A 22,252-nucleotide genomic window follows, 5' to 3' on the forward strand; every position below is an offset into this window, starting at 1 on the left:
TCCCAGTTTGATCGGCAGAATATATAAGAGCAGGGAGTCATGGGCTACAGCTATCCACTTGTGACCATCATCATTGCTTGAACCAGGACAGGATAGTCCTGGCATCCATGGGTGCATGGTACATAGCAAATCCGGGAATCCTGGTACATCACGATCCCTAAGATCGGTTGCTGGAATATAGAAGCAGAGACCATCTTTTGGGGCTCGACTGGGTGCGTGTTGAGTTCCATCCAGCGAGCATTGCGAACAACCACAGCCGTTCTACCGGCTAGGTTGGTCATCACACAGCGAACAACGTCCAAGCTCCTTGCCATACCCGAGATTCCCGACGCCTAGAAATCACAGCTCACAGGTTCTGTGCCCAGATTCGCCATCAGGAACCCTCAGACGAAAACTCGCAGGTTCTAGACCACCCCAGAAGACTCGAGACCCGAAAAAGATATCCACACGCAGGCCCTAGTGCACGTCGGATTTTCGTCGCGAGTCCAGAACCCGCAAAGAACTCACGGTAACAATACACGGACCGGCAACGGAAAAGTCCGACCGTCATGAAAATTTCCCATGCAATACCTGTGGTTGAATTGTGTGTTGTATGTCTGTGTTCAATTTCCATCCTGGCGGCGCAAGGGGCAGCCCCCAGGTCCTTTCTTTTGGCAGGTGGAGATCCACCCGGTCTAGTGAGCGCCACCGCTCCATAAATAACTGCGTGGTGAGTCAAAACGGGCGGCCCTCGGATAGGTCTACGGAGTACGCAGGTTGAGGTGTACCGACCGTCCACTATCTGCGCCTGTTGCTTTTGAGCGCGGTATATGTAATCAGGTAAGATATGGTTGATCATGCCGCTCGGTTCTTCCTCTTGGGGAATGCAACCTGTGTAACACGGTCATGGTGGACCAGCGGTTGCTTCCAGAAGAAATCAGCTAGAGATAGTAACTTGCTCGATGTGACCAATTGGTCATTTGGCATCCTATCGGACATGAGGGGCATCTCTCCATATAGCATTCATTAGCATTCACGGGCATCTACACAAACCGGCATAATGTAGCTTGGATTGTTGGACTACGCTGCGGAAAATGATGGAGATGGATTTGCATGGGGGGTGCAGACGAATGATACATGCGAGAGAACATATTTGGTTGATGCATCGTTCAGCCTGAAACTACAATGCTTCTATGTCGGTCTTTTCCTGGCTTCCTCGCCAGCCAATCGTGAACACCCACCAGTTCATCCAGTAGCTCGTCTTGGTTCCCTCGAACATAGCCATGGAGGGTAGCATCCGCTGAAACAGTCGTCCAGATACTGACTTCATCTAAAGAAACCTTGCTTTGACTGGTGGTGGCAGGACGGACCAGCGGTCGAGGTGAAACCACTATACCCTAGGGTATTTGGAGATTGCCTTGCGGCGATTATTACAGTAGATTATAACTCAGGGGTTTCTTTGTCTCTCTTTTCCATGGCGAGTCGAGCATTTTGGCGATGCTTCCTTTACCCATGAAAGGCATAATGGACTCGTCTCGCACGCGAGCATCGCTCAATCTTGTCAACTGCGCCCCCAGCAGGCGGCTGGGTCCTGCAGGGGACGGACGATCCAGGGTTTTCGGTACGGCACCATACCAGGTGTACGGAGTACTCCGTACCGGCCGGCGAGACAGCGTGTACCTTGGGTACGTCGGTCCACTCCGGGAGTGGCCGCTCAGGAGCCGTGGTAATGTGCCCGCCCCAAACAAAATAAGGGGGTTTGCCTGGAAACCCGAGATTCCGAAGGTGATTGTGGAGGAGAGATGGAAGAGGTGGCCGAGGATACGAAGTAGAGTCTCACTACCATGCTATGTTCTGGCTCAGCCTTAGTTTTCACCGAGACAGGGAAGACTCCCGGCCAAGCACCTGCTGGGAGCGTCACATCCCTCACACCCCCGGACACGGGAGGGAAATTGGCTCCATACGCTAACGAGTCTCATTTCCCCAGCAGCAGGAACGACAAATGGTTAGCCGGGGCTTCCGTACAGTAATATCGTCTTTTTGTCGGATGCAGTGTCGAGGAACAGCAGCGTTCTCTCAGAAATTTCTGATCGGATGTCTGGTGCGCCCGCATGACAGGCGGTCGATCTATTGGGCGTAATATAAGCAGAACCGAATGCGTGTCTATACATGTCTGTACAGAAAGATGTACTGTAATTGGTTGTTGACTGTACGGAGTATGCAGTGCGTACCGTATTACCGGGCGCAAAAAACGCCCGTGAAAAAGCCCAGGAGGAGCAGCGTTGTATGTCGTCCGGTGGCGTGGTCGCCCAGTACCCCTCCGTCCCCAAAGCAGCCCAACTGGGCCCTAAAGTAGCTCCAGTATGATGCCTTCGCGCAGTGGATAGGATAGCATGGCAGAAGGAGGGGCGTTCATGTGGCAATGAGGGACGATCGTAGCGGGCGTGAAGTCAGTGTGGCCACTGACGGAGGACTCGCGCAGCATTGAACCTGGGCTCCAAGCCGTGTGGGAGCCAAAGTGGGGGGTGATCGGCTGTACGGCCCTTGGTTGGCGCTGATTGATGCGGATTGAAGCTGATGGAGACTGGTGGACTGCGCAGGTGCCTGATTACTCATGTAAGACGAGCTCATGATTGGTAAAAGGTGAGAAAAATAGTGGGGACAAGGGTCACTTTAGGAATTTGGGTCATTTGGGTTTTTTGGTTCTGTATGGCCCACACACACAGAGTACTGTACGGAGTACTGTATACTATACGGGGAAAGGGACAAACAAAACCGTGAGGATATTCAGAGGGACCTGCGTCGGTATTGGAGCGGTACTTCTCCGGTACCTGCGATGTACTGAGTACCAGAGACTGAGCCATCGATGTGGTTGTTTTCACCAGTGGATTTCTCGGAAAGGAGGGCTCTCCCCCTATTCTTCGAGTGTCCCGCTGGTACTCAAAACAACGAGTGTACCTACAGTTACATCACCATACCCCGGGCCCAAGAGTCAACGGACCCCTTCTTGTCCCTGAACCCACCTCGACAACACACTAAAACCGATGGAGCAACAACGTAAGCCCCATACTCCTCCATACTCTCATTTCGTGCACAGTCTTCCTTCGCTCTTCTCCTCCTCCATCCTCTCCAACCCACCACACTCTTTTCTCTCGGCTCTCCTTCGCCCTTGATTTTCGACTTCGCCAACCTACGCGGCAATTCTCAAGTCGACTGGCCTGCGATACCTCAGTCGCGCCAAACCCCCTGTCCCCGAAACAAAACCCTGCTTAGGGGGGTGAAACTCACCAAAGGCCACCGAGGCCCATCTTGCCCGTCTTGTTCCGCAGGGTCGTGTACCCCAGTCCTCTCGCTATCAACTCTCGAATCCTACCTTTTTCACACCTTCGTTTGCTTTGCTCGTCACGCAGTTTTGACATCCCAGTCTCATCCTGTCCACCCCGGCGAAAGGTGCACCGACCGTTTCCACGCCCCAAATACAACATCCGTGTTTCGATGCCGGAGGGCTTGATTCCTAACTGACGACGTTACTCGGCACTCTTTTTGGTTCCTTACTTTTGCCTTCCCTCCACAAGAAGTTCTCAAGGGTTACGCGGGTCGTTCCTGGTTCTTCGATTTCCTCAACTGCTTCGACTGTGTCTGACGCGGTCTTCCTTTCCTCAACCCCTCCTTCCGCCCTTCTTTCGCTTCCTCTTGATTCACTATGCGCTTCACTATGCGGACCGCCTTGACGGCCTCGAGCATCTTGCTCGCCGCCGGTCCAGTCACCGCCAAATCCTTCCAAGTGTTGGCTCCTCGAGCCACCATGACCCTCATCGGGTGCTACAGCAGCAGCGACGGTCTTGGTAATCAGACATCATATACCTTCCAGAGTTCTGGATGGTGCCAGGACCGGTGCGTCATAGATAATGCGGCGGTGTTCGCTTTAACAGCAGGCTCAGACTGCCTCTGCGGTGAAGAACTACCACCCTCATCGGCCAAGGTGGCCAAGGGAAAGTGCAACACACCCTGTGATGGCTGGCCGCAAGATATGTGTATGTTGCTCTACCGCTCGTGGTCGGACGAGGTTGCCATAATGGCTCAAATGGGGACTGACAAACTATTTAGGCGGTGGCGAAGGTTTCTACTCGGTATACACAACAGGCTTGGAGGTTGATGTCCCCACAGTGTCTTCATCGACTTCTAGCAGTGGTGACTCGACGGCTTCCCAGACGGATACCACCGTCGCTTCTGTCTCGACCGATTCTGGGGGTCAAACCATCGTCGTGACCGCCGCTGCTGCTAAAGAAACCACCGACACTTCCTCACAACAGACTAAGAGCAGCCATAATACGGCAGCCATTGCGGCCGGCGTGGTGGTCGGTGTGGTCGGTGTGGCCGCCCTAGCCGGCGCTGCATTCTTTTTCTACCGCTCGAAGAAGCAAAATGCCGAGACTGGCGCCCGCGGTACGGCCGGTGGCTATGGCCGCGATTCGCAGCCACCATCCATGTCGGACTCCCGGTTCGACGGGAACTACATGGCCCAGCGTCGCCAGAGTAATGGCAGCATCGATGATGACCATGACTTCTCCCGCCGAATCCTGCAGGTGAGTAGCAGGAACAGTGCCCGCCCGTGACATTGACACATCTGCTAACATCTTTCAAGGTCACCAACCCGGATCGTCGCTAAGGCATCCGGCCGTTTTTTACCTATTCGACCACCTTTACTCTCCTTGAACCTCTCGAAACCTCACCATCGATTCCTGTCCTCTTCCTCCTCCGACTCCCCTCCCGGCTTTGCGAGAGTCCTTTGTTCCATTGTCTATCATATTTTCCTCAGGTTATTTTAGCGGAGTTATGATATCCGAAAGGCACATGGCTCGACCCCATCTGGTGTCTATATTTGGCGATTCTTATTCTCTTCTCCTCTGGTCGGCCTCTGGACGTGCGCTGTGGGGCATCCGCATCGGCTTGTTCTCAGCTATTTTGTTGCAGCAAAGTCTATCGCAACTTGGTAGCCAACTCCAAATTGTTCTTCTTCCATGTCGCATACAATCCCCCACCGGCCATTGACAGATCATCCATGCCGGATTGTTCAAATATCGCGTCTCGGTGCTCTGCGGATCAACGAGCGGGACACATCTTATATCTGAAAAGGCGTTTTTGATTTCGGCTTTCTCGATTCGATCGAAGCTCTGGCGTCAACCCGTTTGCTCATGAGCAGACCGGTTCTTCCGAATTACACGAATCCTTTTACCTATCTTTTCGTTTTTTGTTCTTTTGTCCTGAGCAGCTGCTTTCTCGAGCCCTCGTTCCTCTGACGGGGGATCGAGGCATTTTTGTTTCCAATCAAACGCAGGCATATAGCTCACTGTTGATGCTTCGCGCGGACACTGGATGGGGTGTGTAAGTAGGGGAGATGGATTTAGCCTGTACCTTATGTGAGAATGGATATGTATATCAATGATGGACTCGTAAGATGAATGTCAGGATATTGTAGACCGACCGACCTTGAGCTGTCAACTCCGAGTATGTCGGGGAAAGGGCATGGCGTGTGATGGCTGGAAGACTTGGGATGTCTAGCCTAGCACCCTGCGCTGTGGAAAAACTAACATATAAAACTCACTTAGCGGCTATTTCCTTACGGCAACTTCACCTTGAAATTGCTATAGAGATTTCCTATCTGGAACGGTATACGAATAGCCCTATTGAGTGCCTACGATTATCAATAACACGGTGCTGCACCTGTATCTCTGACTTGAGTTGACCTTCCTGTCTAACCGGATAATGGCAGCATCATGTGGTCCATGGATGATTATCTTCATTAACTGTTAAGGAACTCCACTACAAAACCCTCCGCGGAGGGGAGTGATTGGAGAAAAGAAAACATGGCTGTCCCGTATAGCGCATCCTCAACCATCGAGCGCATCCTCAACCATCGAGCGTATCCTTAACCATTGAGCGTATCCTTAACCATCGAGCGCATCCCAAATGTCTATCGCCAGCTACTCGCATACGGGTTGCGGAAAGGTCAAATCAGATTCTCCTGCTCTTTTCGCGCGGAGGAAGACATCCTCAACCATCGAGCGTATCCTTAACCATCGAGCGCATCCTAAATATCCATCGCTAGCTACTCGCATACGGGTTGCGGAAAGGTCAAATCAGATTCTCCTGCTCTTTTCGCGCGGAGGAAGACATCCTCAACCATCGAGCGTATCCTTAACCATTAAGCGTATCCTTAACCATTGAGCGTATCCTTAACCATCGAGCGCATCCCAAATGTCCATCGCCAGCTATTCGCATACGGGTTGCGGAAAGGTCAAATCAGATTCTCCTACTCTTTTCGCGCGGAGGAATACATCCTCAAAGGGAATGGTGAGAGTACCGGTAATCTTTAGGCGATCTTACCGGTTGGATGGTCGTGATATCTCGATCTTGTCGATGGGGTGTGTAAGTAGGTAGAGGAGATAGATCTAGCCTGTACCTTATATAAGAATGGATATATATATTAACAATAGACTCGTAAGATGAATGTCAGGATATTGTAGACCGACCAACCTTGAGCTATTAACTCTGAGTATATCTACCTAGGAATGGGTATAGTGTATAGTATAGCTAGAAGGCTTAGGATGTCTAGCCTAGTACCCTGCGCTATAGAAAAACTAATATATAAAACTCACTTAGCGGCTAGGTATTTTCTTACGGCAACCTTATCTTGAAATTACTATAGAGATTTCCTATCTAGAACAACATATGAATAGCCTAGTTAGGTGTCTACAATTATCAAAACAATCGTGCTACACCTATATCGCCGACCTAAGTTGACCTTCCTATCTAACCAGATAATAGCAGCATTATGTAGTCCATAGATGACTATCTTTTATCTGGCCCCAATGACGATTCAGCTCTACTGACCCATTCTAGAAAGTACCTAGACCCCGCTGATATGACCGAGCTGAGCGTACAAGTGAACGCCAACTGCCAGCGGCTGAACCATATAACTACAACTCTCACCAAGCTAAACCTTCAAGATTTGCCACTTTCTTCATACAACCACCCGACTTTGAACTATAGCATACTTCCATTAGAGCATGTCTTGCACTATTCCAAGAGCTGTTGTCGTGTTCAAGATCGCCTGCTTCCGCCTAGTTCTAGGTATGCCACTACCTGTGTCAGTCCATCGGGGGCGGATTCGATCATGTGCCTCGTCTTCCTAACAAACCAGTCTAGGCAAGACACCTCCAGCTCCGTGAATCAGTAATTCTTTTTTGTCGGCGGTCAGTAGTCGGCGAATTTCATAACACACGTTCGACCAAAAAAGTTTGAATAGCACCCATAGTAAGTGTCTAGCAGACCATCTATAAAGTTCGATGGCCAGAGGTAAGGTTTCCAAGTGTTGAAGATCTTTATTCAGCACCTTGATAGCGTCAAGGTCATCTCTGGGGTCAACCAAAACGTCAGGGTCCACATTTCTGGCCCTATTTTGCTGGTCGACTTGCTGCCACTTTTCATCCTAGAGATTTTCAATCCGTGACCTGAAATCTAACACTGCTCAGTTGAGATCATGAGAGGAGGGATAGTCAATCTTGAGTAGCTGCTTGGCCATCTGATCTCCTGGGTAAACAGGACTATCCTGCCATCGATGGAATGCTGTATGTCCGTGACATGTGGACGGCACATATCGATCAAGAATCACTCGATTCTGAGTGTTGATTCTGTTTTCAAGGGACTTTGGTGCTGTGTGCTATCGCTCGTCTATGATGGGAGGCACAGTATCGCTTATCTGGATATTGTTTGGGGCTTTACACACCTGCGTGAACCTTTCACCAGCTAGTCTCTATGCTGTAAAGGGACTTGAAGTCGCAGGGTTTTCTACGTTTGGTTCGTGCCGGAGCACTAATCGTTACTCGTTATGGACGGAAGGGTTTTCTGCATCGATATTCATTACGTTTGTGATCCGAACCCTCCTTTAGCTGCGAGCTCAGACAGGAAGAATGCAACTATATCGCTAGGAGTTATTGAAGCCGATGTCCGACGAAGAACGGACAGGGAGTCCAATTCTGTAGTTAAAGTTCTCCTCTGCAACCAGGGCAGAAGCCTGGTCGGATAAGACGGAGCTCGAGATCCTCGCATACAGCATCAAAAGACTGACAAGCCTGATTACGGCATCCTGTTTTCACTCATTGGGAGCATCAAGAATAAGTGTCCCTGTCTGTTTGTTGACGTTTTCGGTTCTTCCATGCCCCGCTTCGGGTGAATAAGACCCAGTCACCATGCCACTAGTATCAATCAAGAGAGGAAAACCCTGGGAGGAAAGAAACCATGGCTGTAGCTGCTGCCATTGTGACTGGCTGGCTGTTGAAATCGTGAGATGGAATGGAGCAAGCGAGTCTGGTAGGCAAAGCCAAAGGCTTTTTCATGCCTCAGCTCCACGCTACACAGTTTACCTGCACATTACATAGTCATGATGTAAAGGTGTCCGTTCCACTGAGGATTGACTTTGGAGAATTGATTCTGAGAATTGATTTTGAGAATATCTTTTCCTTTCCCCTTCTTCTCACGTCTGTTTTTTTTTCAAGTGTAACTAACACACATAATCATGTTCGGCCTTCCAGCGACCACACCACAATACCCGTATCGAGGAGTAGAGCAATGCTCTTGGGTTCTAGACCAGGAGCTTCTGCGGCTCGAGGGCGAGAGGGGAGGTAACCCCCATGTGATCATTTCCGGGGTGGACGAGCGTTCCTTCCTCGAGGGCTTTGTGAACTCCGGAGAAGAACTCCTCACGAAATCGTGGGTCACTTACGACTTTCATCGTTGCATCGTTCTACTCGAAATGGAATCCGAGGTTCATGCTGCAGCCACTGCTTCTGGCACTACACTTATTCAAAACTGGGCCCTCGGGATGACCAGCACCCTCACTCCTATGACAGCCGCGAATATCCGAGGCCGGACGCGAAGCAAAAAAGCGGACGCCAGCTGGAAACCCGCAGAGATACCAAGTGCGAGGGACACCAAGTGGCCTACGATGGTGCTGGAAGTCAAGTGGTCGGAACCACGAAGCAAGTTAACGCAGGATATGCTCTTTTGGCTGCACGAGTCAAACGGCGATGTTAAAGTCGCGTTGACCCTCAGCGTCCATCGTCGAGGCAAAATCACAATAGAAAAATGGGTCTTACGTCAAGGGCAATCAAGCGGCCCTGATCCGCACCCCGTCGAAACGGTCGAGATCTCACGACCATCCAACCGGCAAGATCCTCCAAAGATTACCGGCACACTCACCATTCCATTTAAGGATGTATTCCTCCGCGTGGAACGAGCAGGAGAAACTGACTTGACCTTGCCGACACCCGTATTCGAGCAGATGGCGAGGGAAATCTGGGCGGTGCTCGATGATTGAGGATGGCGCTGTACGGGACAGCCATGTTTTCTTTTTCTCCAATGACTCCCTTCCTTGGGAGCTGTAGTAGAAACTAGTCCAGCAACTCGCGAGAAAAAGCATTGAAAGGAGAATGCCTACTCAAAGCCTGAAACCACCCACTATACGTAGCAACATCTCCTCTACATCGCAATGCCCAGCCAGCCACAACGCCCAACCCAAAAATGAGACCACAACACAAATCCAACCCCCATTCATATCAACCCCTTTTCCCTTTTCCGTTTCCCCCAATGCGAGCATCGCGAAACAGACTAAGAAATCCTTCCACATGCTCCCAAGAGCCTCGTGATACGTTCGCTGATCGACTCGCCTCCACCCATTCGGGCATGGCCAGTCCAGTCAGCCACGAGCGCGGATCGGTTGGCGATTTCGCACGGGCCGGTTCTGCGCCTATCAGCGACGCCTGTACCCGAGTCGGAAGCGAGGATGCATTCTCCACAGACTAGGCCCGCATAGAGGGTGAGGAGGGATACGCAGTACGACGAAGGGCAAGATTAAGGTCAAGCTCAAGCTCAAGCTCAAGCTCAAGCTCAATATCAGGGTCAGCTTACGGAGGTATAGCGATATCCACGGTCCGGCGCTTATGCAGGCCGAAGCGAGGGGAGGGTGCCCCCCCCCCAGCTACAGTACGACTGGGTACACCCTATCCGATGCATATGCACTATGCACGTTCGCAGCCTGTTTCCAGATGAGGCTACGCAGCCATGCAGATGAGCTGGCAACGGCGGCAGATTGCGCCGCATGGTGGCCTCTAATTAACAATTCACTCCCGCACCGTTGACCCAACCTGGAAAGTTGGGCGATGATTGCATGCATGGAGGCGAGGCCGTTGACCTGGGGAATAGTACGATCGGAGGCAGTTCTCGGTTCGACTGTGACTCTTTCATACCTTCTGGTCAGTACGTCCTAGATCCCCTGGATGTGATGACAGTACTCAGTTGGCCTTTTTTTTTTTTTTTTTTTCCCTCGGGAGTTAGGAGATTAGGGGGATTAAGGGAGGAGTGTGTGTCTGACGGGCAAGGAATGGAATTAACCGACCAACTCCCCGGAACGATGGAGGGCGGCGCTTCCGGTCTGGACTAGACTGGAGGAGACTGGAGTGGTGACGGGTGGGGCACGCAGCCGCTTGGTGATGTGGTTCGTGACTCCAATGGATGGAGTGGGATGTTGGAATTGAATTGAAGTGCCGTGACGTGAATTTTATTTTGGAGATGGCGGGTAGGCGGGCAACAGGGCTCCGTCCCGAACAGGCAGTCACCTCGCAACAGGGAGCAAAGGGTACTAATGTTTTTAGCTGGATGAGATGAGCACGCTAGTCCGTCCGCTCGCTTGTGTCATCGCCGTCATTGGAGGGCGAGACCCGCGAGGCCGGAGATCGACCAAGGCTGCGTGAGCCGGAAGGAAATGAGGGACGGCGAACGCCTGGCTCTCTCGTTCGGTCGATCGGGGCTAAGGCGAATTGGTGTAATGGTGGTTGGCGTTCAAGAGGGACACACATCACACGGTACGAAGGCTGAAGGGGTGGAGTTAGGGGACGAAGGATTTGATGAAGGCCTAGGCAGCGGGCGGGGCGATCCCCGGACGCTACCTGGAGACTCCTACCTTTAAAGGATGAGGCGCGAACGAGGATTGGGACAGGCTGGAAGTCTAAGTTTGACTCCGTAGATTACGGAGCATAGTAGACTTTGCGGGCGTAACCACTTGTAGTAATCAGTTCAGGGCTCTGCGAGTCAGTGCCTCCGCGACCGCGTCGCTTGGCCGGGCACACTTCCGTGTAGCTCACTAAACGGACGGCTATCCTGATTCTCTCGTACTGTAACAGACTCCACGATTTGGAATTGTGGCCCGCCCGCCGACCGTGGAACTAGGAGATCTGCCGAACCACGGCTTGCAGTGCGCGGATGGCGGGTACAGCCGATCAGCTGTCCGTGAGAGAGAGCGCGAGATCCGAAACTCGGATCGACATGTAGCTGTCTCTGCGAAACGGTGGAACGGACCTTGGGCAGGTCGCATGGTTGGACAGGACCATGTGCGGCTCTGGAGGTTGGAACTTCCGTGGACCCTTCGCCTGGTCGGAAGGTGTGACTGCGATGGCTACTGGGGCTGGTGATAGAGATATGGAGAGGTCAGATAGAATGATAGGATCAGGATTCATATCCATTGGGATGGAGAATATGTGCAGAGTTAAATGATGTTATGTACAGCACCGGGGGAATTCATATAGAACATGGGGGGGGGGGGGGGGGGGGGGGGGGTCATGGGTATACAGCAGCCAACACAAAGGAAAGAACAGGCAAACAGAACTAGGAAACCAACACAGGAAACGCATGTAATCATCAAATCATCGACACCAACACCACAGAACACCGGGAAAACATCTATCGTTCACCTGTCTAGGGACTCCAACTCCCCCACGCATCAACAAAAAGAATGGTAATAAGAGTTCTGTTCATTTCGCGGCCTCTCGCGCCCTTGGTTATGCGGTGGTTTCCTGGCACAAGGGCTCGTGCCTGGTGGAGCCGCTTGCCCGAAGCGGAGCTGCTCCACCGGAGTGGCTCCGCAGTCGCGCATCGCGCTCGACGCTCAGGACCGGTATTTTCCGACCTGCGAATGGCATGGAGCCAATTTGACGGGCCGGGCGAGGTGTGCTCTCTCCCCTAGACGGAGGTCTCGGCTGTCGCGTCGGTAAGGGCAAGGGGGGTGACCTGGGGCTTGGCGCATGGCTTGCGCCGTTTTGCCTGGCGCTTGAGCGAGGTCCATGCCCCGGGTTGGTCGCTTTTTGTGGGTGAGAGGGGTTGGTTTGCAGGATGATTAGGAGGGGCGACGGCGGGTCGCGGCGCCTCCGGTGGGGGAGAGGAGGGAGAGGATGGAAGAGAGTCATGGATGGGGTGCCTGATGCGACCCATCGACTCAAAGCTGCTAGGAGGGGAGCTTGGGAGAGAAGTTCGTTAAGTCATGAAATGGAGCACGGCCCGTGGTCGTGGAGCGCGTCTCGATACAAGACCAATCAGGGAGACTCCGTTCACATTGCCCATTGCTTCCAGTTCATCGAGTGGAAGTGGGTCAGCGACTGCACCTGCTCGTCGTATGGCAGGCAGTCGGCGCTAGACCAGGAGGGAGAAGGGTAGTGGCACTGGACGGGCGGCTGAATCAGGCTCTCCTCCAGCGAGATCGGCACCAGGTGCGACGGGGGCATGCCCGCGTCGGAGCCGTCCCACCGCAGAGGCGAAGCCATCTGCAGTGGAGAAGCGATCAACTCGGTCTTGAGAATACCCTTGGGGTACTGGTCGACGACGGTGCCGGCCGAGGAGATGGAGGAGATGGAGGAGATGGAGCTGGAGTGAGGAGGCAGAGAGAAAGCAACGTCCGACAGGGGCGAGGGGCACGTCTCTGCGGGCGAGGAATAGAAGGGGCTGTCGTCGGCCGACTCGGGGAGCTGGTCCTGGAACATGTTGGGCGCTGCTCGTGGCTGCAGAGGCAGGTCCATGCCATTCCACATCAGCGAGCAGTCGTTGGCCAGGTTCGGGTGAATGCCAGGAGCCACGATCGAGCCGATGGACATCGAGTGCGACTGATGCGAGGCATCAGCCAGCATGCTTCCGCCATCCATGGCCATGCAGCGCGGGACGGAGGCCGAGTCGTTCATGAGCGGGGTGGAGGTCTGGGGCGTCCATTGGGACTGCTCGGGCTGTGACTCGAGCTCACTGTCGTAGTCGCGATTAGCTCTCGGTCTCTCTTCTCCCCGGGGGTGGCGCGATTGGGTCACTCACTGTCTCTCCATATGGCGCGCAAGCAGATCCGGCCGGTGGAAGGCCTTCTTGCAGCCGGGCTGTGTGCACCGGTAGGACGCTTCAGGGTTGTGGTTCAGTTCGTGACGTCTGCGGTGCTCGGCGCGGGTGAAGACCTATGTTGCGGATGGGGGGTCAGCGTTGTTGCGCGCACATCGATTTGGACGAGTCCTAGGATAAGCGCATACCTTGTTACACCCGGGATACTCGCACGCATGCACGCGCTTGCCTTTCTTCGCCTTGCTAATGCGGTGGGTGGTAGGAGTGTAAGTCACCGGCAGCGCAATGTCCGCCTGAGGGCTGTGGCGCATGGTGTTCTTGCGGGCGACCATGGTGGATGATTCGGCGAGATGAGGTTCGGGGGACTCTGAGGCCGAGGTGGCAGGGCTGTTCAGCACAGAGATGATGTGGTTGGATGACAGAGAGTTGCTGTGAGAAATGTTGTTGCGCTCCTGTGAAGATCCTCGGGCCATCCTGTGGAGGAAAGGATGGGGGGGGGGGGGAAGAGGAGGACGGGGAGGGGAAGGGAAGATATATAGGAATCCTTCGAGGTCTGCGTGATGGAATTGAAGCAGAGGCTTGCAGAGGACTGCAGAGGATTGCAGATGATCTGAAACTGAAACTGCAGAAGAGGTGAAGAAGAGCGGAGGAGGGTGGACTGATATAGAGGCACGACGATGGCACTAACCAAAGCTGTTCCTACAGATCTCCGGCGGATTAATAGACTTCCCAAATTAAATGGGGATGGGAAATAAAATCAAATCAAATAAATTCAGAAAAATGGTAAATCGTAAATTGTAAATCCAGAAAATCAAAATAATAAAATAATTAAAATCCCAGTAAATTCCCATTCCAAAAATACCCATAATTTTCTCTAACCTTAGATCAGAGGGAACCAAGCACAGGCGTGGAGGCGATGATCGCTCGGGATGATCAAGCATAAGCCCATCCTAAAATTACACCACGTTATCGAGCAGGGGGCCGGCCCAAACCGGCCAACAAGAAGATCACTGCCAAGGTGGGTTAGCGGTGCGAGAGGCCTCATTGGGACGAATTGGCCTGGGGATGGGGGGAGGGTTTATGTAAGTGGGTTTGGAGGGGGAAGGGGACACTCGGGTTGGCTCAGGGTTGTGCGGCTGAGGCGTGCAGCGGCAGGGGACGACCTCAAATACGAAAATAAAAATACTTCTCAAGCCTGGAGGATATCAGCACATTCTCTGATCAGAATGTTATTAGAGAATGTTTGAATTATCTGATGAATGATTCTATAATCATTATCTGTCGAGGGCCAGGTGGACCCGTGTCGGCGACTCAAAAGAGGGCCATCTCATTGCCGGATTGGGTAGGTCGATAGATTTGCGGCCTTGTGGCCGACTGACTAACCCCAGGGTGCCTTGTTGGTAGCCTTAGCGGCCTTAGTGGCCTTAGAGGCCTTAGTGATCTCGTAAATCACGGAGGGGGCGGAAGGCAGGGTGCCAAGTGGACTAAATGCTTAGTGCATTTAGTCTCCTCCTGGGCTCATGGTGAGCTGTTGGTTGAGATCGCGTCATGAGTGGATGGAGCACTGGAGGGCTCGCTACCGATGCGCCGGGAATGCAACCAACAGGCCGCCTTCCTGGCCCCGGACCATAATGTTGGCTGTGCTGTGTTGGCTGGTGTCGTGCAGACAGCTTTCTTTTTCTGGCATTTAGCCTAGACAGTATGACCCAAGGAGTCGTGCTGATGGTCCGATAGTCATCTCATCACATAGTTCTCCTCCGCACAAGTCAAGTATCTTGGGTATACCAGTTCACCGCCCGCCAGAATTTCAAATCCCGATAGGAAGCCGTCAAGTCCAAGCTCTCAGGGAAACCCAACGGGTTTGCCCCACTCCTGATAGAGTCGTCAAGCAGCCGGGACGAAGGTTTGAGGGAGACTCGCAGGATCGCATTATACGCCCGATTGGGTAATAGGAGACTCGCTTGGGTGGGGCTGCAATTGGCTACCGGCGGCCTGGGCCGTGGTCGGTCGTCCGTCATCCGTCGTCCGTCATCCGTCGTCCGTACCCTCGCCTATGTCATTCCATGCGTTCCTGAGGCTGATTTGGACTGCCTGCGGGTGAGGCGGCCGGTCGTCAGAACCCTCTTCTTTATTCTTCCTTCCAATCCAGCGCATTGTTCTTGTATGATCGGTGGACCACCCGCTTTGCATCCGGGCTATAAACGATGCCAAGCGGTCGACGTCTACGGAGTACTCCCACGGTGAAGCCGGTCCGCCCTTTCTTCCGGCCAGATCTTGCGGGTGAACGTCGGAAGATCTGAGCAGTGGATCGGCTCGATCCTCGCTCGGGAATACTATGGGCTTGGAGTCCGTGGGCCAGCCAAGGGCCTTAAGTCCACCTAGTGGGTCCAGTACGCCTTAGCGGCAGGGGGGTTCGACCTAAGGGCTTGGCGGGCAGTTCACGGCCTGTTTCAGCGTTGCTGATCCCTTCCCCCTCCCTGGGGTCAACCAGGACACTGCCCATTTTCCCTTCCCAGTCCCGTCCCAAAGCCCCCCCCAAAGCCCCAGCCCCCTTCTCCCTCCCCGGTGCCCCTGGCCCCGATTCCCCGATTCCCCGGTTTCCGACGTCACTGGGAACTGGATCCTCGCGATGCCTTGCAGGATGGCCCTCGCCCCGGAGCCTCGCACGGGAAGTATAGAGTAGCTGGGATGGAAATAGAATAAACACTGCCACGAAGTGTAATTCCTGCTTCTGCACGCGCTGAAGAATGCTTCGCCCTGATGATCCATGTTATCCATGTTATCCATCGGTGCACACACGATTCTGTGCATTCTCCGTCCCCATCATCGACTCCGTAGTCTTAAACTGCTCCATCGACGCCCGGTTCATCTCCTGCGCCCGGCAGGACCATGACTAAGTAGCGTAGCCCAACGCTTGCCCTCCCCCCCCCCCCACTGTTGGCCCCATTCTCTTTGGAATGCACCCTATGCGGCATAGCATAGCTTAAACGATAGCAGCACGGGCTCCGTCCTGGCGGCCAGACACTCGCTCTCGTGGCATGCCGCATGGGTCGTTCGCGTGCTTCCCCCGGGCCGGGTGGGGAGGGGGGGTGGCAAACAGTGGCAGGGTGGCTTACTTTGGCTTACAGCTTGGCTGACGGCTTGGCTTACAGCTTGTTTGGGAGGGAACTTGAAACGCTGGCAGGGAACTGATCGCTGTCTGTGTGTATCAACTTATTCTGGAAGGAAATGCTTTCCCGCTGTGTGACGGGGAGACCGGTGCTCGGCCCCGAATGTGCAGAAAATAGATCCTAGGGGGCCATGAGATGAGGGCCTCGTGGGCCACGAGGGCCGGAATGGGGAGGATGGATTGGGGGTGGAATGACAGGGGCATCGGCATGCAGTACCTTTGCCAAATGGCGGTGTTTCCCACAGTCAGGAGGACCCAAAACGGAAAGCGTACTTGATATACAGAACTTGCGGGCCGGGCGTCGATGGTTACACAGTGACTCGATAAGCAAATCAGGAACCGAATGATGCCATTCCACATCACACCGGGCCGGGGCGTGGGGTATACGCTCTACTTTCGGGGTCATATGTTCACGAGAGACAGGCGTCGGGCCGTCCGTCCCGCTGGATAACAAGCCAGCAAGATGGTGAACTAGTCAAGCTACGAACTCGACCGCCCCGTCTAGTTCGCGACGGGCGTTATAACGGCACGAAGGCGAGGTGCTCGTCCCGCGCGATAGTTGGGCCGGTTAAGATCAGGGCCGGGATAGTTTGGCGTTAAGCCCGGACAGCTCGCCGCTCACAGCTTTCCCTCGTGGCGATGGACCTGGGCCCGCTCGGACAAATCGCCGCGACCCCCTTCTTGCTCATGTGATCACAGTCTAGTCCCTATCCAGCAATAGCCTGCCTTCATCGGGCTGAAGCGGCGTTTTTTTCCTGGCTACTAATGCCCTGTTCGGGTTAGTGCCTGGGGCGTACATTAATACCTGACTCGTGGCTGGGTAATCTTACTTGCCCGGGGGGAGTGGTTCGCGCCAAATCCTTCGTTCCCCCTAGTCTTACACCCTCCCCACCCTCGCGTGGTGGTGGGGTTCCAGCATTCTTTTTTGCCGTTTTCGTCTGACGCGATGCGGATCATGACGAGGGCCGAGTCACGGCCCAGAAGATAGCTAGAAGGGGGTCCGATGCTGCCACTGAATTTCTGAATCCTTCACAACCAGGGACCAGGGACCGACACCATGGCGCAGGCATGGCGAGTAGACGATCAACAGAGGCACGGCATGCTCGATGACCATCGAAAGCCTTGGAGTCGGGGATGCCGACGATAGGAACCATCCTGATGATGGTGTCCCTACTCTGGAGAGCCCAGCAGCCATTCACTTTGTCGTGCGCCGTATATGCCCTCATGGGAAGCAGGTGGGCCCCTTCCGTTGGTGCTTCCAGGTGTCATGCAAGAGAAAGGGACCCCAAGTCATGGCCGGGTCGGAAATATGCACCGTCTGACCGTTTTCCAGCCATGGCCATGACCACGTGGCTACCGTCGATGCCGCAATGTTAGGCCTGAAGATATGCGCCCTGAGCCACTTGATCCACCCCATTATCGTCATCGCCCTCCTTGAGGCCGCTGCAGAAGGAGTCTGTTGCGAACTCGCCAGTCAGGGTGCACGATCGAATGTTGGTTCTTTTTTTAGGGCTGCTAGCCGTGCCCTGGGGGGAGGGGGAGGGGGAGGGGGGCATTCGGGGGACACAGCAGGGGCCAGAGACTCGGGGTTTGGGGCTTGGGGCGTGGAGTTTTGAGCTTGGGGGGGGGGCTATGGGCCGCAGATAGGCTGGGCGTAATGTACAGTACTATCCAAAGAGGAAGTGTTGGCTGTCTGTTGGTTGTTAGTGCAAGGTGGTGCAGCTGGTCCATCGCGGTTCGTCAACTCGAAGTGGATGGAGTGCAGGGGGTACCTGCTGGGCTTCCCGTCTTTCATCAGCACTTAACCCGCAATGCCTGCGGGACTCTGACGCTCTCTACCGTCATACCGACCGAGTATAGAGATGGTATAGAGTGTAGCGAAAACAGTCTAGTCGGGGGACGAAGCTGGAAGGGCACCTAGAAATCAGAATTCGCCCCCCGTTTGCCCCCTGTTCCCACCGTCCAGGCCAGCACGACTTGACTCCGGGCCCGGCGAAATGAAGTCGCGATCAACACTCGACACCTCCCTTTGGGCGGAATCTTCCCGCAGGGAGGGCTGGACAACACACACCTGGCGAGCTAGCAAATGACAAGGCACCCCAGCCCCACCACGAGGCTCTTGTGATCGCAGCTGGTCTCGCCCTTGGACCCAACAAATGGGACGAATGGGACAAATGGGACAAATGGGACAAATGGGACAAATGGGACAAATGGGACAAATGGGACCCGTCTGCCCCCCCCCCGGCCGATCGGCGATTTCGCTGTGTCCGTCTCATCGCACCTCTTCCTGAATTGGGAGGAACCCAATGGATCCGCTCCTCTGGCATCGTTTTTTCCCCGAGCCCTGAATGGCCCGGTCTGTTCGCAAGGCTGGATGTCGTCTGCTGGCCTCCTCCAATGCCAATTCCAACTTGGCTCTTGACCAATCCTTTAGGGCTGCGGCCGCGATTCCTCCCGCGGTGGGACAAATGTGCGATATTCTTCACGGCTCTTAAAATCTCACCTCAGATCCTGCGTGAATCTTCAATCCACGGGCCTATCAGTGAGCAGCACCGTGGCATGCCTAAGGGGCACGTTTCTGCACGAGTCGTGACGAATCCTGATATCCACGGCCTATCTCGGTAGTCGAGGAGAGGTGATCAACTACCGGCGAAGCCGGAGTTAGTCTTGCGCGAAGGCATCACCATCACGCAACAACTTACTCCTTCACTGCTCCCACGCCAATTCCATCCCATCTTCAAGCAGACTCGTTGCTTCTGGTGTACCTGAACCCGACTGTCGGGTGGCCTAAACTTCCTCCCCCGATGGGGGAATGGGTGCATTATCCCAATCCGGATGGTATCTGGTATCTGGACTGCTCTTCATGTTCCTGGACCTGTTGGAGATGCCATTTCAGGAATCTGCCTTGCCCCTGAAGAAAAAGAAAGGTAGCCGTTACTCCCCTTCCCCCCCCGGCCCCTCTTTCTCAATACTCTGCATATATAGTTCTCAGTAGGCAGGGAACTAACGCTCGACGCGCCAGGACACGAACCAAAACAACTGAAGTTCTGCTCTGCTTCCTTCCACCCTTGAATCCTTCATAACTCTAACGCCACCGCGGGCGCGATTATTGGGGCACGATAAAAAAAAACGCCAAGGCCGTTGAACTGCCAGCCTACCTGCCAAATCGAGGCGAGCGGCACCCCACCGAGAGGACGGGATGCTAAGCGCCATCAGCCTCATGACTCGACCTTTTTCTTCCTTTTTTGGTTGTTTTTTTTCTATTTTTTAATTTTTTTTCTAATTTTTAGTGGGTCTTTCCTAAATTTTAGTCTTGCTGGGGATTTTGTGACTTAGCTCGAATTAACCCGATTTTCTCTAGCGCACACTTCTTCCAGGGCTGTACATATTCCTCTTCGGGTTAGAACCGCGAGCTCGCCTGCCCCACCAGGCCTCCCGCCACATTCCCCGGCATTCCCAGATTCCCAGCATTCCAGACGATGGGGCACCCTCGACGGCCCGTGGCCCGTGGCTCATGGACCATGGCTGGCCACGAGTAGTATTGAGGTCACCTTCCCCCCCCCCGTCTCTGCCATGGAGCATATCTCCGTCCCGCCCTGCCCATTCTGACTGGTTTTTGTTTGGGGTTTGTGTTCAGTCAGCTTGCCCCGTGCATTGACTGCATTTACGAATCAGTTTCCTTTGTGATCGAGGCCAATGGGCTCGCCGTGATCGTCGCCAGTGCTGTGTGTGGGCCCAAGGGATTTTGAGTAATGCACTGTGCAGACTGCATACCATCGTCCTGGACGGACTATACCCGGATTCCAGATTCCTTCCCTCTGTCTCAGTCTGCAGATCACAGGATGCCTGCTCGAAGGAACGGTGTTGGGTACCGATCGACTCCGACAGGTGCACATGAAGCTCTATGCCGAGTACACACACCACGGATTCCCTGCCACTGCGCAGCGAACCGGAGATATCTTTGTCACGGAAAGATTTGTCAACTACTGCGGGAGGCAGACCTGGGAGAGAACCGCCATGGCGTCCGGAGCCGAGATCCTCTTGCACATCAAGTCTCGCCTCAATCTACGGGGACTCATGCACATCATGCCCGGGAATGATTTGTCAAGCCCTACATTTGTCAAGCACCATATTTGTCACGACGGGGCTGATGCGGGAGGGAATTGCCATGGCGTCCTGGGCCCAGATTACGCACGCTGAAACGCCCGCTCAACGGCGTGGACTCTGCTCCCGGAAAATCCGTGGAACCCTGGAAACCCCCTGCTCTCCACATACCCATCCCTGCCGCACAGATCAGACGGTGGCAGCAAGCTCAGCGCTCCTCGTTTCCCTGCGGTCCCACTCGGGCCAGCCTCGCGACTCCTTCAGCTGCCAGGCACCGCGAGGCGACCCATGCCTCGCGAGCACGATCGCAACACCAAATCGTTATCGCGGCCCCTATCCCCAAACTCCCACCATCATTCGTCTCGTCGCGACCACCGTCGAGTTGGGCAGGACGGATGCCATCGGCCGTCGCTCTTACCCTTCGGATCCCGCTCGGGGTTTGGACGGGGTTTGGGGCTGTGGTCCCGTCGTCCGTGACCGAGTGAAGTTAGTGCCGCGTAAAAATATCCCGAGCATGGCGAAGGTTGCCTGCATTCTTCTGCAGGTTCGAAATGTTGGGGGAGAGTTGGTGTTTCAGATGTTGCAGCCCGCGGATCACGGATCGGCCATGTGGCAAGGCAGACTGGGTCGTTCGGTCTGCCCCGCGAGCCTTGCGAGCCCTGCGATCATCGAGCGGGCCAATGGCAGGCGAGTGATGTGCAGCCTGGATCTCGGCGTGTGACGTCTCCCCTTGCTCTTGACCAGTGTGAGGTCGCGATCCGGAGTATACCGAGCCTGGGGGACGGTGGGATATCGTACGACATGCGGCTACTCCCTGTGACTTCATTCGTCCTGGTCCGGCAAGCAGTTCGTCTTACTCTCCCCTCTACGCCCCTGCTGTGCCCTCATCCGGGCATGGTAAAACACAGAAAAAACAACAAGGGGGGAAGTGGAGGGGATAGCTTCGGCGCATGACATGCAGAAAACGTAAAAACAGCGTTGCATAGTATCCTGGCTCTCTTCATGAGAGTCCATTTCGGGAATTCGAAGGACTGTCCGGCCGAAAGAACCTCGCGGACTGGGCGAGGGTCAGTACCTCCTAGACCGGTGTCTTCCTAAGACCAAATACTACTTCTGTACGCCTGCTGGTCCATCCCCAGAGAGGAATCTTTCATTTCGAGTCGCCACGGGCCGCAGGATTCGCATCCCTGCACTTGCCATGTGGTCGAATGATCGGCGTTAAATACGAGAGAGAGAAAGAGAAAGAGAGAGAGAGAGAGAGGGAGAGCGCGCATAGTCCAAACAAACAAAATTAGCACACAAATCCACGCTAAATCCGCAAGGGAGTGTCCCGTTTAATTTCCCCCCCCCTTCTTCCCCGGCTCGTCTGACGAGCCAAAGCGGCCGCTAATTCACCCCATTCGGCCTGCGTACGCCCCATTGAGACAATGGAAGGCGTCTGGCGGGGGCTACTGCAGCGTCCATGCTGGCTACTGCATGCTGCATGCCAGGCTAGCACGCGTTGGGCAAATGAAGGTCGTGCGTCAGGCAGGGTGATCCTGCACCGCTTGTTTCAACTTGCTTACACGTGGACTTTCAGCGGCTTCGGCGGGCGTGGGCGTGCTGATCATGGAGTAATTTCTTTTTATATCCCCTGTTCGTGGTTGGCTGTGCCTGGTTCCTCGCGCATCAGCCTGCATCTGCATCTGCATCTCCTCCCTACATGCTTGCCATGTGTGGATGAGTTCCCCGTTTGGGCTCGCCGCACATGGACAAGCCACGCGAAGAATGCCCGATCGAACGCCCCGCCACCTG

At 54.3% G+C, this 22,252-nt stretch overlaps 5 protein-coding genes across 5 annotated transcripts; 4 read left to right on the plus strand and 1 right to left on the minus strand.

Moving 5' to 3' along the window:
• Positions 1–3,682: 3,682 nt before the first annotated feature.
• N7482_003664 (WSC domain-containing protein) lies at positions 3,683–4,648 on the plus strand (the record flags this gene model as incomplete). The annotated part of the gene is made up of 3 exons (XM_056685789.1): positions 3,683–4,013; positions 4,087–4,565; positions 4,625–4,648. The coding sequence occupies 3 exons, from the start codon at positions 3,683–3,685 to the stop codon at positions 4,646–4,648; spliced, it is 834 nt and encodes a 277-aa protein (XP_056544531.1).
• A 3,909-nt stretch (positions 4,649–8,557) lies between these two features.
• On the plus strand, positions 8,558–9,358 carry N7482_003665 (uncharacterized protein; the record flags this gene model as incomplete). Its single annotated transcript, XM_056685790.1, has 1 exon — positions 8,558–9,358. One exon carries the CDS (start codon positions 8,558–8,560, stop codon positions 9,356–9,358), a length of 801 nt encoding a protein of 266 aa, XP_056544532.1.
• Positions 9,359–12,419: 3,061 nt separating this feature from the next.
• On the minus strand, positions 12,420–13,658 carry N7482_003666 (C2H2-type zinc finger protein; the record flags this gene model as incomplete). Its single annotated transcript, XM_056685791.1, has 3 exons — positions 12,420–13,101; positions 13,168–13,301; positions 13,374–13,658. 3 exons carry the CDS (start codon positions 13,656–13,658, stop codon positions 12,420–12,422), a joined length of 1,101 nt encoding a protein of 366 aa, XP_056544533.1.
• A 3,802-nt stretch (positions 13,659–17,460) lies between these two features.
• N7482_003667 (uncharacterized protein) lies at positions 17,461–18,979 on the plus strand (the record flags this gene model as incomplete). The annotated part of the gene is made up of 4 exons (XM_056685792.1): positions 17,461–17,618; positions 17,688–17,808; positions 18,062–18,089; positions 18,438–18,979. The coding sequence occupies 4 exons, from the start codon at positions 17,461–17,463 to the stop codon at positions 18,977–18,979; spliced, it is 849 nt and encodes a 282-aa protein (XP_056544534.1).
• Positions 18,980–20,522: 1,543 nt separating this feature from the next.
• Positions 20,523–21,179, plus strand: N7482_003668 (uncharacterized protein; the record flags this gene model as incomplete). Its single annotated transcript, XM_056685793.1, has 1 exon — positions 20,523–21,179. The coding sequence occupies one exon, from the start codon at positions 20,523–20,525 to the stop codon at positions 21,177–21,179; it is 657 nt and encodes a 218-aa protein (XP_056544535.1).
• Between the last annotated feature and the right edge of the window lie 1,073 nt (positions 21,180–22,252).

The sequence above is a fragment of the Penicillium canariense genome (assembly GCF_028826845.1).
Source record: "Penicillium canariense strain IBT 26290 chromosome Unknown utg000002l_segment0_segment0, whole genome shotgun sequence".
NCBI lineage: Eukaryota > Fungi > Ascomycota > Eurotiomycetes > Eurotiales > Aspergillaceae > Penicillium > Penicillium canariense.